This window comes from Hoplias malabaricus, chromosome 7, assembly GCF_029633855.1.
Source record: "Hoplias malabaricus isolate fHopMal1 chromosome 7, fHopMal1.hap1, whole genome shotgun sequence".
NCBI lineage: Eukaryota > Metazoa > Chordata > Actinopteri > Characiformes > Erythrinidae > Hoplias > Hoplias malabaricus.
Window position 1 is genome coordinate 14,646,262 of NC_089806.1, and position 13,231 is coordinate 14,659,492.

General features: G+C 38.3%; 1 protein-coding gene across 1 annotated transcript in view; it reads right to left on the bottom strand.

Annotated features, from left to right (window-relative positions):
- The window catches only part of ryr3 (ryanodine receptor 3), an 82,294-nt gene that overhangs the window by 34,294 nt on the left and 34,769 nt on the right, over positions 1-13,231 (bottom strand). Inside the window, exons 23-39 of the mRNA XM_066676473.1 lie at positions 11,468-11,571; positions 11,058-11,141; positions 10,464-10,623; positions 10,199-10,343; positions 9,858-10,063; positions 9,450-9,624; positions 8,412-8,620; positions 8,080-8,307; positions 7,717-7,877; positions 7,260-7,419; positions 6,481-6,567; positions 6,115-6,341; positions 4,673-5,489; positions 3,942-4,142; positions 2,483-2,585; positions 1,839-1,973; positions 113-386 (exon numbers count right to left, since the gene is read on the bottom strand). Of these exons, the coding sequence (XP_066532570.1) occupies positions 113-386; positions 1,839-1,973; positions 2,483-2,585; positions 3,942-4,142; positions 4,673-5,489; positions 6,115-6,341; positions 6,481-6,567; positions 7,260-7,419; positions 7,717-7,877; positions 8,080-8,307; positions 8,412-8,620; positions 9,450-9,624; positions 9,858-10,063; positions 10,199-10,343; positions 10,464-10,623; positions 11,058-11,141; positions 11,468-11,571 (3,476 nt within the window). The remainder of the gene's footprint in view (positions 1-112; positions 387-1,838; positions 1,974-2,482; positions 2,586-3,941; positions 4,143-4,672; positions 5,490-6,114; positions 6,342-6,480; positions 6,568-7,259; positions 7,420-7,716; positions 7,878-8,079; positions 8,308-8,411; positions 8,621-9,449; positions 9,625-9,857; positions 10,064-10,198; positions 10,344-10,463; positions 10,624-11,057; positions 11,142-11,467; positions 11,572-13,231) is intronic.

A 13,231-nucleotide genomic window follows, 5' to 3' on the forward strand; every position in this document is an offset into this window, starting at 1 on the left:
TTATCTACAAGATAACTGCTTGACAGAGACACAGAACTGACATAAATCCTGCACTGGGCTTGCAATTACTTCATAATGACTACACAAAGGTGTCTGTCCTGAGTGTACACACCCCAGGCCATCGATCATCAGCTGACCCTCCTCTTCTCCCATACGAACACTAAGCAGTGATCTGATCTGACCCAGTGAGGCCAGCAGGTTGATGGCATCCTGCACAGACTTTTCACTGATGGTGTAGCTCTTCCTCATGGCACGCAGCAGCTCTCCGATGCCATCGTACTGCCTCCTCAGCAGACTGAACATGCTGCGCACTAGTTCTGGGTCCTGGATAGTGCATTCCTGAGCCCAGCTCACCATTGTTTGGGAGATCAGCTCCTTCAGGTTAGCTGAGAGGAGAGGAGAGGATCTCATGTGATTTAAAATGTGATGAACTGAAACCTATATAGGTTTTTTCCATTGTAGCAGAGTAAAAGAAGCACACAAAAATGTTTTGATTGTTATATAATGTCACCTATATTTTTAAAGATATATGACTTTTAATTTTCTGTCTGTGTACTGAGTTCTTATTTCCTTTCAGAAGTGAAATTCAGCTTGATGAGGTTGTATGGCTCATTTGCATTCTTCCTTTGTCAAGTCTACCATAAGGCATGTGGTATAGCTAGCAGAATATTAATATGATTCAGCAGCTCCTCCTCAGTCTCTGCACCACACCATTTATGGGTGAGCTGACAATCCATTATTCAGTGCAAAATTATGCCATTCAAATTTGAGCCCAGTGATACAGTATCTCAGTTAGTCGAATCAGATATTCTACTACACTCCACAAGCCATGGCATCATCAGAAAGGAGGAATACAGCAGAACAACATGTCTATGATGTACCAACACTCATAGTCCATATTATCAGCTCCAGTGACAAAACAGGAGCACTATGTAGTTCTACAATTACAGACTGAAGTCCTGTTTTTCTGCACACTTTCTTATCCCCATATTTCCCCATATGGTAGCTGTCCTCTAATCATTCTTTAATGGTTAGTATCTGATCACAAAGCAGCTTAGCTGAATATAGACCATGAAGACCACTCTCAACCTAGTATTCATTAATTCATACTAGTAGGCTTGTCACAGCTACTACATTATCATACAATATATGGATATTTCCTCAATCATTTCTATTGACCTCAGTATCGCCCATTGAGTTTACTATGTTGATTGTATTTATTTATTCATTCATTCATTATCTGTAACCGCTTCTACAGTTCAGGGTCTCGGTGGTTCCAGAGCCTACCTGGAGTCATTGGGCGCAAGGAAGGAATACACCCCGGAGGGGGCACCAGTCCTTCACAGGGCAACACACAAGGACACTTTTGAGTCGCCAATCCACCTACCAACGTGTGTTTTTGGACTGTGGGAGGAAACCGGAGCACCCGGAGGAAACACATGCAGACACTAGAAGAGTCACCCAGAGCAGGACACAGGTCCCTGAAGCTGTGTGACTGCGAAACTACCTATATTGCTAATAAATTCATTTTTGCTAAAAGTGCATTGCAATTTAATGGGGAGTAAATTAATTATTATGCTATAATATAATCATTATATCAGTGGTATAAAATGGTCATAAAATGACAATAATACCATTTATCTTTATTTTTGGGACATTATTTCAAGCATAAAAAATGGCTATCATCGCAGGCCCAAACACTAGCACCACACACTTTACACACAATTACCGCGTCAGTGTTGCTATTGTTACAGTAAGTGAAAATTATTTAGGTCTTAACTGATTATAATTAGGCATTAATTGCATTTTTGATTTTATAATGTAATTTATTAGCTTACTTGGTGCTGCTTGCTCTTGCTCTGATGGTTCTTCCTCAGTTTTCTGTGGACGACCTTTAATTTTGTATAACAAAGAAAGCAGACGACCCTTGATGGATGTATCCTGTTCTTCCTCTTCTTCCTCCATGGGAATGCCTGGAGGAACACACATACAGAGTTTTATTTCTGCATGCCTTCACTACTACACTTGTTATGTTTAGATGAAACACATTAAACATTTTCAGCAACTAAAATTAGGAGCTGCCTGGTTTAGTATTTTAGTAACAGGAGAAAGCTGGTCAACTCACAAAGCTGATGGAAAAAAATCTAGATTAAACGAGCCTAATTAATTATTACTATACTGTTGTTTCCTTGACTATATTGTGAAAGTAACATTTAAAGTAATTTAAGAATCCTTATAAAACTAGAACTCATTCACAAGACCATAGCATGTGCTGCAGACTATACTTTAGTGTAATCATTTTTCTTATTTATTGTTAGGTTTTTATTGGTGGATTTCTGTGTGAATGTTTATTTTTTGATTTGGCTAATTTAATTTTGGTGTATCACCTACTAAAAAAACCCAAAAACATTCTATATGGTGGGAGAATGAATGCGTATATATTAGAGATAAAGCGAAAAACATAATGAGATTTGAGACATACCACAGTGTAGTCGCAGATCGTCGTGGAAAACTACAAGCTCCTCCTGGATTTCCTCAGGGCAGGGGCAGTCCTCCCCAGCACTGAAGTTCAGCAGCATGTTAATCTGGTAAAAACACACATTCAGCATTTTCTCTCTTAAAAAGGTCAACATCATGTGGCCAGTCAAGCAGTAATTATGGTAAAATTAAACAACAAATAATGCTCTTTCTTTCAAGCGTGGATATAAGCTTGAACATGAGACGAAAAACGAAATAAGGGGCATAAACAATCTGACCTTTTCTAAAGTGAATACAAATTTCAAAAACAGAAAGCTGCTGTATCTTTGCAGCGAGAGACCTCACTGTTGCCCTGGATACAGAATAGGTAAAGTTTATTTCCAACAAACTTGTACAATGACTAATGGTTAAAACAAAAGAGCTTCAGGGAGAGAAGCAGTTTTTTTTTGATGTAGTACAACATCTGATCTGTAATCTGTGGCCAGGAATGTGTCAGGCACAATAATGGAACTGAGAGAGGTGATGAATCTGCTGAAGGAAAATCTTAATTAAACATGCAATAAGAAGGCTTCTGGGAACAGTTGAGCCATTTCAGTTCCATTAACCTGTGCTAAGCAGAGATCAGATAATCTTAGAGAAATTATTAGATTAAATAGGACATATTATTGAGAAAAATATCAGTTAATTTGCATATTCATTTGGGGACCTTGAGCCTAGCAACCCACAAATAAAACGTGAAATAAAACAACAGTTTTTGTTGAGCTGGCAAAGTCAAAAAACTATTTTTTGAGCAATTTTGATGTAATAAGGTGACTCATTATATTTGTGCTGCCCCCTCATCTGAGCATCACCCATCATGGCCCAGGACCAGCTTTTATGTGACAGAACAAAGGCAGTTAAACCATGCAAAATAGACACATCACAGAACTAAGCAAAAAATATATCAGAGAAATAAGAGGACTTTGAAAATGAGAGCAGACAAATAAGTAAAAATCAAAAATTATGAAAATTAAAGCTACTCTGCCTACTGCAGCATGCTCAAGAGCTGTGTTTGGCTCATTATCATTTAAGGGAACAGGCACTTATACCAGCCAATTTAGCATAGGCAGAGTGAAAGGGTGCTTGTCCTGCTTGATCATTTTGTTATTTTCTTCAAAGCATGTCATTAGGACTATGTACCTGTATTTAGCAGATTCTCCCCAGGGGAGTGCCTACCTTTTAATTTGCTTTTCTACCGATTGTAAAAGAGGAAATCTATACCAGCAGGATTTAACCAATGAGCAGGGATGTTTGCAGTAACAAATTTCAAATAGGTAAACTAAATGTTATTGTTTGCTATTATAAATGGTCTATATGTTATTTTTGAATTGCTCTATTGCTAATAAAGTAAAACCTAAATTGAGAGCCATAATAGGAATACACTTCAAGACAAAAGCCAAGCAGATTTGATCAAGATGCCCTACCTGCTCTTGTGGAGGAGAGCGGAATTCCCTTGTCTTCTTAGCAGTAACAGCAGCTGACATGTTGAAGGCTTGCATGAGTTCATTGTAGCGAAATTTCTGATTGTACTGTAGCTTGGACACAAATTTATCTGAAAAGGCTACAATGGCCTCGATGCGCTGTTTCAGCTCACAGTCACAGAAGTAGTGAAGCAGTTCGCACATCTGTACAAGAGACAAACATAATGGTGAAATCGCATAATTAACAATTAACACTTGTAATTGCACAGGATATCAATAAAAAAAAAACATTTCTGTTGCATCAAAATTAAAACAATCAAAATCCGTTAAATATATTTCAGATGAGGACCATAAAAAATCTAATCATATTTTGAAATATAAACATGTTTGAGAATTTGCACATTAAAAATAATGTACCCTGATACAAATGAAATTTGATTGATATTTTATGTGAAAATATGTAAAACAATAATAACAATCAAATAGAAACTGTGCTACACTTTGCAGCAAATGTCGTACGTGGGGCTATATCAATTTTTTACTTACTAAAACAACTTAAAAGGTCCAGATGTTTTTCAATTTTGCATAATACTATTCTGTCAGTGAGTGATGTGGTGGCAGGCCAAACTTATTTAAAAGACAACTTTACATTACTGAAAAACACTTCAGGCAGTCCTGGGCAACAGCTAGAGGTCCTGCTGTGTCAGATACGTTTTATTAGAATGAGCATTTACCTGACGTTTGACTGACTCAGGCAGGCTCTTCTCTAAAAGGCCTTTAGGTGCCTGCTTGGATTCTTTACTTTCTTCCTCTCCTGCCTCCACTGTTTTTTCTTCACTGCTGCTGGCCTCCTCCTTCTCAGCCGCCTCCTCCGGCAGAGCAGGCTGTGGCTCCTCCTCTTTGTTTTCGGCAAAGACGTTGGGCTCAATGAGAAGCAGGATGAGCCTCACTTCCTCACTGCTCAGTGCTCCCATGATCAGCAAAGTGCCAATTAGCTTGAGAATGGGCACAAACTGGTACTCCACACTGCCACCTACAGGATCTCGGATGTGGGTGCCACCACCATGCACCGCCTCTGTCAGCATGCTGATGGCTTTCTCCTTCAGGATCCCCAGAGGGATTTGGGGACTGTATAGGTGTTCTCGTTTGGTAGTGATGAAACATGGAGGTGTGAAGTTGAGGCGAGGGGTGAGTGAGGTGCTGAGACCCACTCCAGGTAAAGAGTGATGTTTTGAGTCATCAGGGAAGAGGCAGATGCTGCGTGTCTCGTCTGTGACAGGGATGATGAACTCGTTGTTCATCATGAGGCGAGCTTCTTTAGCCGTCTCCAAGTGGATGCTAATGAGGATATTGTAAAAGCCCTCACGCAGCTGCCCAGACAAGTACTGGTTATCAATAGTGTAAAGAAGCTGTGATTGGTCGAGATGACTGCAGAGGGCATGTGCGACACGAGTGTTACCCAGAGCGCACAGAGCGCGGTACAGCTTCAAAGTGTGGTAGTGGAACTCTCTCAGATCCTCTTTCTCCGAGAGCTCCATGATATCAATGCACCTGGAAGCCATTAGGGAAGTATATTTATGTCCAACAATTACAATGAATAACTCTGAATAATGAATAAACTACTATGTAATTTATATTTATACACAGAGTAGGTACCTATAAAAATGAGGAATGGAGTCTGGACCCTGTAATGAATTCTCAGAATCTAAGTTTTTTTGTATAACTTTATTTGGTTGGTTACACATTGTAATGACTGAAAACACACTGGTTTTGTTCAAACATTTGCTGGGTATATGTGTGTTCAGTTACACTTATATTTACCTTCATCACTTCATCAATATATACTGTATGTATTCTACTTTCTTAAATTGGGGACTGCTGTGTCCATATTTAAAGAGAGGTGATTTCATGTAATTTATTTAAATTACTCAAATTTCTTTTGTGTTTCAAACATCTTTTTAAATATTTAAGAAAATATATAGTTTTTTTACGATCTTCTGTTTATTTAACATTTAGTTTATAACATCTTAATCCACACTGTAAAAGTTACCGTGGAATAAAAAAAATAATAATTTGTTTTACATAATGTTTACAATGACTCCAAACAATATTTATGATATGTAATATATGATAGTAAAGGAAAGTGTTTTTCTATTAAAAATAAATGAACACATACCTGTTTTCTTCAGGAATGTGGACTGCCATCATTTGCAGAGGTTCCAGGCACTGCACCACCCAGCCATGCCTCTCACTGACACGAGCTGTCTCCACCGAGAGGAAGGTGTTGGGCATCCTGCTCCACAGAACAGCTACAATAGTCTGCACATCCAGCCGAGGAGGACATTGAGGCTCTGGGTTATTGTGTAAGCTCTTGAAAATTGCTGAAGACAAAGGCATGGCTTCCTAGAGGTAAGAAAATTGACATATTGGAGTATTAATGTTAATATGACGGAAATATAGGCATTAGCAGTGTCCAAGACATTCATACCAGATTAACTAGACCAACCAGATTCATAACACTTAACTAAAATGAAGGACCTACCTGGATTTTAGGAAATTCAAACTGGAAAAGGTTTGGGCTGGTGGGCTGAACAAACACAGCAGGGAACAGTTTTGTGTTGGGCTCCACCTGGTCGTACCACAAGGGTAAAGAACAAAGAAAACCACGAATGATTTTTTTTTTTTAACATTCAGCCACCACTGGAGTTGTTCTCTTTGAAGGCCATGTTCTGAACACTAGTCAGGATTAATGTACATCCAGTCTGCTCTCAGACAGGGTACTGAATGAAAGCGCTCCACAGTGCCAGCGTGGATCTGGCACCGGTTCAGATCCTGGAATCAGAGCCCGAGGCAAACTAAGATCAGAGTCAGCAAAGAACTTTATTAATGATAAATCGGGCTTCCCATTAGAGGTAATGGAGATTTTCTGGAAGGTTTCACTCACTAATCTAAGCTAATATTATACGACGTAATTTTTCTGTTCGCTGACATTTAGTGAACAAGCTATATATCTAAAGCTACATCACTGCCCTATTAAGGACATCAAACCAAATTAGGGCTGTCAAATTATTAAATTAATTGGTCATCAATAACTGCCAAACTTTGTGTTGTTGTGACTAACCTTATTTGTCTTAATCACTCATGACATTAAATAGCAGAGCATTAAAAAAAGTGGGGAAAATAAGTAAATTAATATGATTATGATCATTTTCATCACATGAATACAGAGCATTCTAAGTCAGTATCTCAGTCTGTGGCTTGTACCGGATATGCTCTTACTGATGCAACAGGGTTAGTCTTTTACATCAAAAGTCAAGCTACCTGATATGCAGTGGGCAGCTCTTTGCCATTGGCAGTGAATGAGACCAGGCCAGAAGCCAGGTCAATGTGGCAGCCGATTTCCAGATCAATATTACTGCGTCCAGAAGAGCTGCCTGAAATGTCTCCAGCACACACCATGTAGCAATTACTCCTCCTCACACTGAACAAAATATAGCAAAGAATAACACAAATGTTGTCATAGGGCAGGAGGTAAAATTCAATCAGACACATTTCCTCAACGACTTCATATTGTAGACACTGGCCTTTTAAGACTAAAGGCTTAAACACAGTGTATTTATCTCTCAGAAGTTTAAAGTTTTCATTTTCTATTCATGTTGATTTAAAATTGCATAACCATTTACATTTAATTATATGATTACACCACAAGTCAGTTATGCAATCATGTAAATGTGATTTACATTCTGTATCCTCTTATGTGTATAAGTGAATGATTGACCTTTCATGAACACGGCCCCGCTCATCTCCCAGAGTGACCGTCACAGTGCGGACCTTACTAGAGCTGAAGTTTTTGCTGTAGTAGTGATAGTCTGGAGTCACCCAGCCAACCCACAATGCAGCAGGATCCTGACCTGCAAACACTCTCACCGAGTAGAAATACTGAAACAGAAGCAAAACAATGAGCTCAGACATATAACAATACAGTTTTAGCATATTAAAATATATGCTGTTGATATCAGTAGCAAATACAGAAGGAATAATATGTAAAGCATCTAACTATTGATTGCCTATAAAGTCTTTATGCGTCTTTGAACATCAACGTCTAACAGTAGCAGAAGGTCAAGGATGAGTTAATGTGTACCTTTGTAATGCTTTTGCAATCTGTCTTCCCGCTGTCATCTTTCTTTGCTTTTTGGTCATCAGTGATGACCTCGTTGAGGTTTGTGACTTTCCTGGGACCTGGATAAAACTCGACTGGCATGCTCAGTCGACAGTAGATCATGTCATCATTACTAGCCTGTGTCCCAAATGTCTTATGTGTCACCTTCAGACATGGAGGCGTGTCAACAGTCTTGTCAATTCTAGTGACCTAAACACAAATGAAAACAGATGGATGCAAGAAATATTTGCAAAACATGAAAACATCTGAAAATTAAACCTTCAAAAAGAAACTTTTTTTTGTTATGACTGTACCTCAATGTGCTCATGTTCCTCTGGCACATTGACAAAGGTGGGAAGGCGTTTGCTGAACCACATGGTGACTTCTCGGTTCATATTTACAGCAAAAGGCTCAAAACCCTCCTGCAGGCCACACATGGTGTAGTACTTAAAAGTGTTGGCGTCCTTGCCCAGATTCATTCGACCAATCTGGGAGAGACCCAGGCTGCAGACTGGTATGAACCCTACAGAAAATACAAGTCATTAACTCTCTCTTAACTCACTGACAGAGAGAACACAAAATCTCTTGTACTCTGGCTCTTGTACTTTGTCAGTTTTGAGAACAGTTATACCCCATCATGAGTGATTTCAACAAACCATGAGTGACATATTTCACATTTTTCAGATGGACCGATAAAGAGTACAGTATATATAACTACATGTCATGGAAAATATGTTTGTGAAAATAGCACTACATTGTGCAGCCCCACCCACAACAGGACACAAACCACAGATTTCCCAATCATATATTAAAAACTTCATGTTAATTTGGTGATCTGGAGCCTGCCAACGCACAAACAGTGAAACAAATCAACCCAGTCTGGGTTTTTTCTGCTCCCTAAGTCAATAAATATGGGCTAAAATGTGATGTTCTGATTGTTCCACCTCCTCAACTGAGTCTCTCCATTCGCAACCCTGGACCTGCGTTTATGTCAGTGTGTAAAAATGAGGTTACATGGAGCTAAAAATAACATACCACTCATGCAATCATGCAAACAAATTGAGTGCTGATTGAATATGGTGAAAACAAGAATGGAGGAGAAAGAGAAGAAAGTGAAAATGGCTAAAACCAGAGCTTCTGCTGCTCGCTCCTGATTCCTGTGTCTCTCATGCTAAACTGAGCTTTGGCTCATTCATATTTGAAGCCACAGGTGCAGAAACCCTGTTTAGGATGGAAATATTGCTGTGTTATTTGATCCTAGTGATGCTTTGACCAAGATATATTTTATTAAGACCTCAGAACACAACAAAACAGAAGACATCACTCATATTTTCATAAATAAACATCCTCACCATCTTCTGTCTCGAAGTCAGCAAAGCACAGCTCAGAGCCCTTGTTGGTGATGAGAATCTCTCCATTAAGTGTGAAGATAATGGATTTGTCCTCCATGTTAATCATACACCCAACCACGTCCCCACTGTTCCATGTTCTTCCAAAAAAGTGACTGCCCATGTGCACCCGGCGACCCTGAAATGTAAACCTTCACATTACAACACATTCTGAAATGTACATCCAGAGATGTCATCTGAGTATCATGTACTCATTTTGAAATTTTATATCTGGGTGTACATGATTTAATTTCATTCAACCCTGATGTAAAAATGTACATTCAAAGTTTCACTGTTTTCAGTGCAGTCACTCTTTGACATATCTGTATTAGAAAGAAGACGAAGTTGCTACAGTGTATGTGTGGCACTTACCCTGTAACCATCAAAAACAAAGGCCTGGTTATCCATGCCCAGCTCAATGTCCGGTCTACAGCCAGGGCGGGCCCAGCCCACACACATTTCTCCTCCAGTAACAGCTTCAAACTCAAAATACCACTTCCCTGACTTCACTGCATAGGTTTTCTCCACACGGAAGAAACGAATCTTTTCAACACTCATCTTCTCCACCACATGGGCAGCTAGGGGAAAGGCAATGGCACTGTGAAGCTAGGAAAGATCCTACTAATTCAACAGCAATAATTATCAGGTCCTTTGTTTTGATCTAAATGTTTATATAATCATACATTTGATAATATAAAAAAATAGTCTCTCACTCTCTTGGTCAGGGGGATCAATGTGGTATCCATATCCAATAAGTGTTCGGATAGCCTCTCGAAGGCTGTCTCTGTTGGATTTCTTTGTGCGTTCATCTAACAAAGCATATGGCACCAGTCGTGGATTGCGTCTGCTCTTCAAATCCTTAAAATAATAAAGACCAAAACAACAGTTCAGATGTGTGACAGAGCCCAGTGGAGTTTTCAACAGCCTTAGGAATGCTGATTGCTTCTCAATAAAATGAACTGAGTGATATAAATCTACCTGCTGAATGCCATAGGTCCATCCTTGCTTGATGCGATCTTTGGCCCAAACGTTGTGAGCGTTTTCAGCCAGTTTATCAACCAGAACCTCCTGGCCAGGTGTCAGTTTCACTTCAGAAAGCTCTAGTGGCGAGGGTTTATAACCATTTGACATCACATAGCTATAAGACACAGATGAAAATATTACAGCCACTTCTTATGTACACTACCTAAAAAATTTTGCGTAAAAATTGTAATTGTATAAAGACATAAACATTGTGTAAATAAACAAATCTTGAGTTTTTATACTTTCCGTAATATGAACAATCATGGAGGCCAAATGGCACAGAGAAAAATTCTGATTGGCTTATTCAAAAATAGTGGTAAATGATACTTTAAACAACTGTTACTTTAACCAATACTAGCTATTTTGTAATAAGTTTGTACCAAATTATCCCCCCACATACTTTATCAGTAGTGAATAAGCGGTTTTGTGACCTTTCTGTCTCAGGAATCCCAACAGTACTCCACACTAATATATTATTGAAATATTACAGTAATTACTGAGTTACAGAAACAGAAATAGATCACAAAAGCAGGATATATGGGTACTTACTCTTTGGGAAGTTTCATTTTCTTCAGATCTTCCTCAGCATTTGCATTGACATGTACAACATGGCATCCCAAAGCTAACAAGGTCCTGGAAAAAATTGTCAAGAAATTTCTGTCAAAGAATTTCCTGTCAAAAATCTTCTCATAATGCCATTTATTGTGGTTCACAAGCTGGACTATGAGGGTAGAATCTCCAACACACAATCACATTTTCATTGGCACTATATGACATGACATAAATCTATCTGCAATGCAGATTCAAGAGACACTAAGCTAAATGAATAAGATGTAAATTATCTGCTTATAGCCTCAGACATTCAATCTACCTGTGATCCACTGTATCTATGATTAGCATTTTAATCCTATACCAATATGTGGCATTTAGTTCGTATAATAATGGGATGTTGCACTTACTTTAAAGTTTCAGTTGACATCTGCAGGTTATAATTCTTTTCAGTTTCGGGCAGCTTAGAGAAGTCAACCAGGCAAGGATGCTGTCTCTTGTTATCATCTCGTACCTTTAAAGTAAAAATCTTATTAAAATATCTCATCTTTTTTTTTCAGGCCTTTTTGCCATTCATGCAACAATTCTTACCACTTTAAACCAAGTGTCTGTATACATGTATTTGAAACAAGAATATTTTTGTCTTCAATTTTTTCAAAGTAAGCAAACATATTAACACAGTAATATGAGATGGTCTTAGGCCCTGTTTTCTACACTGGACCTTAAAGCTGAAGCTTAATGATAATGTGCAATTATTTGTCAATGTATCTGAGGCAGTGAACACACACACACACACACACACACACACACACACAAGTGCAATAGGGGCTGTGAACACACATATTTTAAATCATGTGTTTTATTTTATTGCACTATTTTAATTGTACAATTTTAATACTTTGAATCTTATAATCATATTTTTTAATTGCAATATTTTAATTCTTTTAAATGTCGTTTATATTTTTTTTTTTAATAATTTAGTTTTCTATTCTTGCTCTTAATTTCAGAACTGCTTTTACTGTTTCTTTGACTCTGTAAATCACTTTGAATTGGCCTTGTGTATGAAAGGCGCTCTATAAATAATCTTGCCTTGCCTTGCTTTGCCTAGTGTACTAATAAATAGTGAAATTCTGAATGTAACTCAGACGTTAGAGTCTAAAAGCGGATGAACATAAAGGTATATGCAAATGTGTAAAAGCTGAGAGATGAATTTACTAAATGTTTTCTCCAAAACGTTTAGCTGTTTCGTCTGGTAAAAGTAACTTTGATCTATATGGACAGCTTTTTGTCAAGTCATGATAACATCCTGAAGTAACATGCGACCAGCACATGTCAACAGAAACAATAATATGATATCAATCCACCCTAAAAGTTTAACTATCTTTGTGTGTAGGGTGATATTAGAATTTCCTTATGATTTTCTCAGTAACCCTATTAAATGTCACAAGCACATGTCTAACACTGTCAAATTCTGATAGAGACATGATAATCTTTGACAAAATTGTTTGTAGTTTTGTGATTAACGGCTGAACGCATTACAAGAGGACAATTTGGTGTAATAAACAATATTTATGGCAAAAAGTGACCTTAACAGTGATTTAAAAACAGTCTTACTCTATGAAAATGAAATGCATCTGCAATTAGAAATGCTCTGCCCATTTAGATTTTATGGCACAGGAGGCAATGCAAATGTATCTGAGAGTGAAAAATGAAGGCAGGTCATGGAAGCCATGGAGCATGCCAAGTTTCTGCCATTTCTCTTAGTAAGATCCCCATCTCCTGTTCAGGACAATGTCACTTTGAGCTAATGAGGTCTAATTAAAGTTAAATTGAAGGGTGAACATCTGGGCCTCCAAAATATTGCTTCTAATAAATGATAAGGTCTGGCCCCTGGGGTAAATGAACTCTCATCCTTAAAGAATGTCTGTTAGGGTCTTAGAGAGTGAGCTGCTCATTAAAAGTCACAGTGGTCATCAGTTCAGCCTCTGTGTTCTCCTGCGATGCCTAGATCTGGTCTCTTATATGTGCAAGCATGCTTGTGGTTGTGTATGTGACCAGCATTTTTAATGCTATCCTGCTGCAATGAGCAGTGGACACACATTAAATTAGTCTGCACTCATCTTTCCTGGCTCTATTATCTGAAAATGAAATCTACATGCTCATCTGTTGTGAAG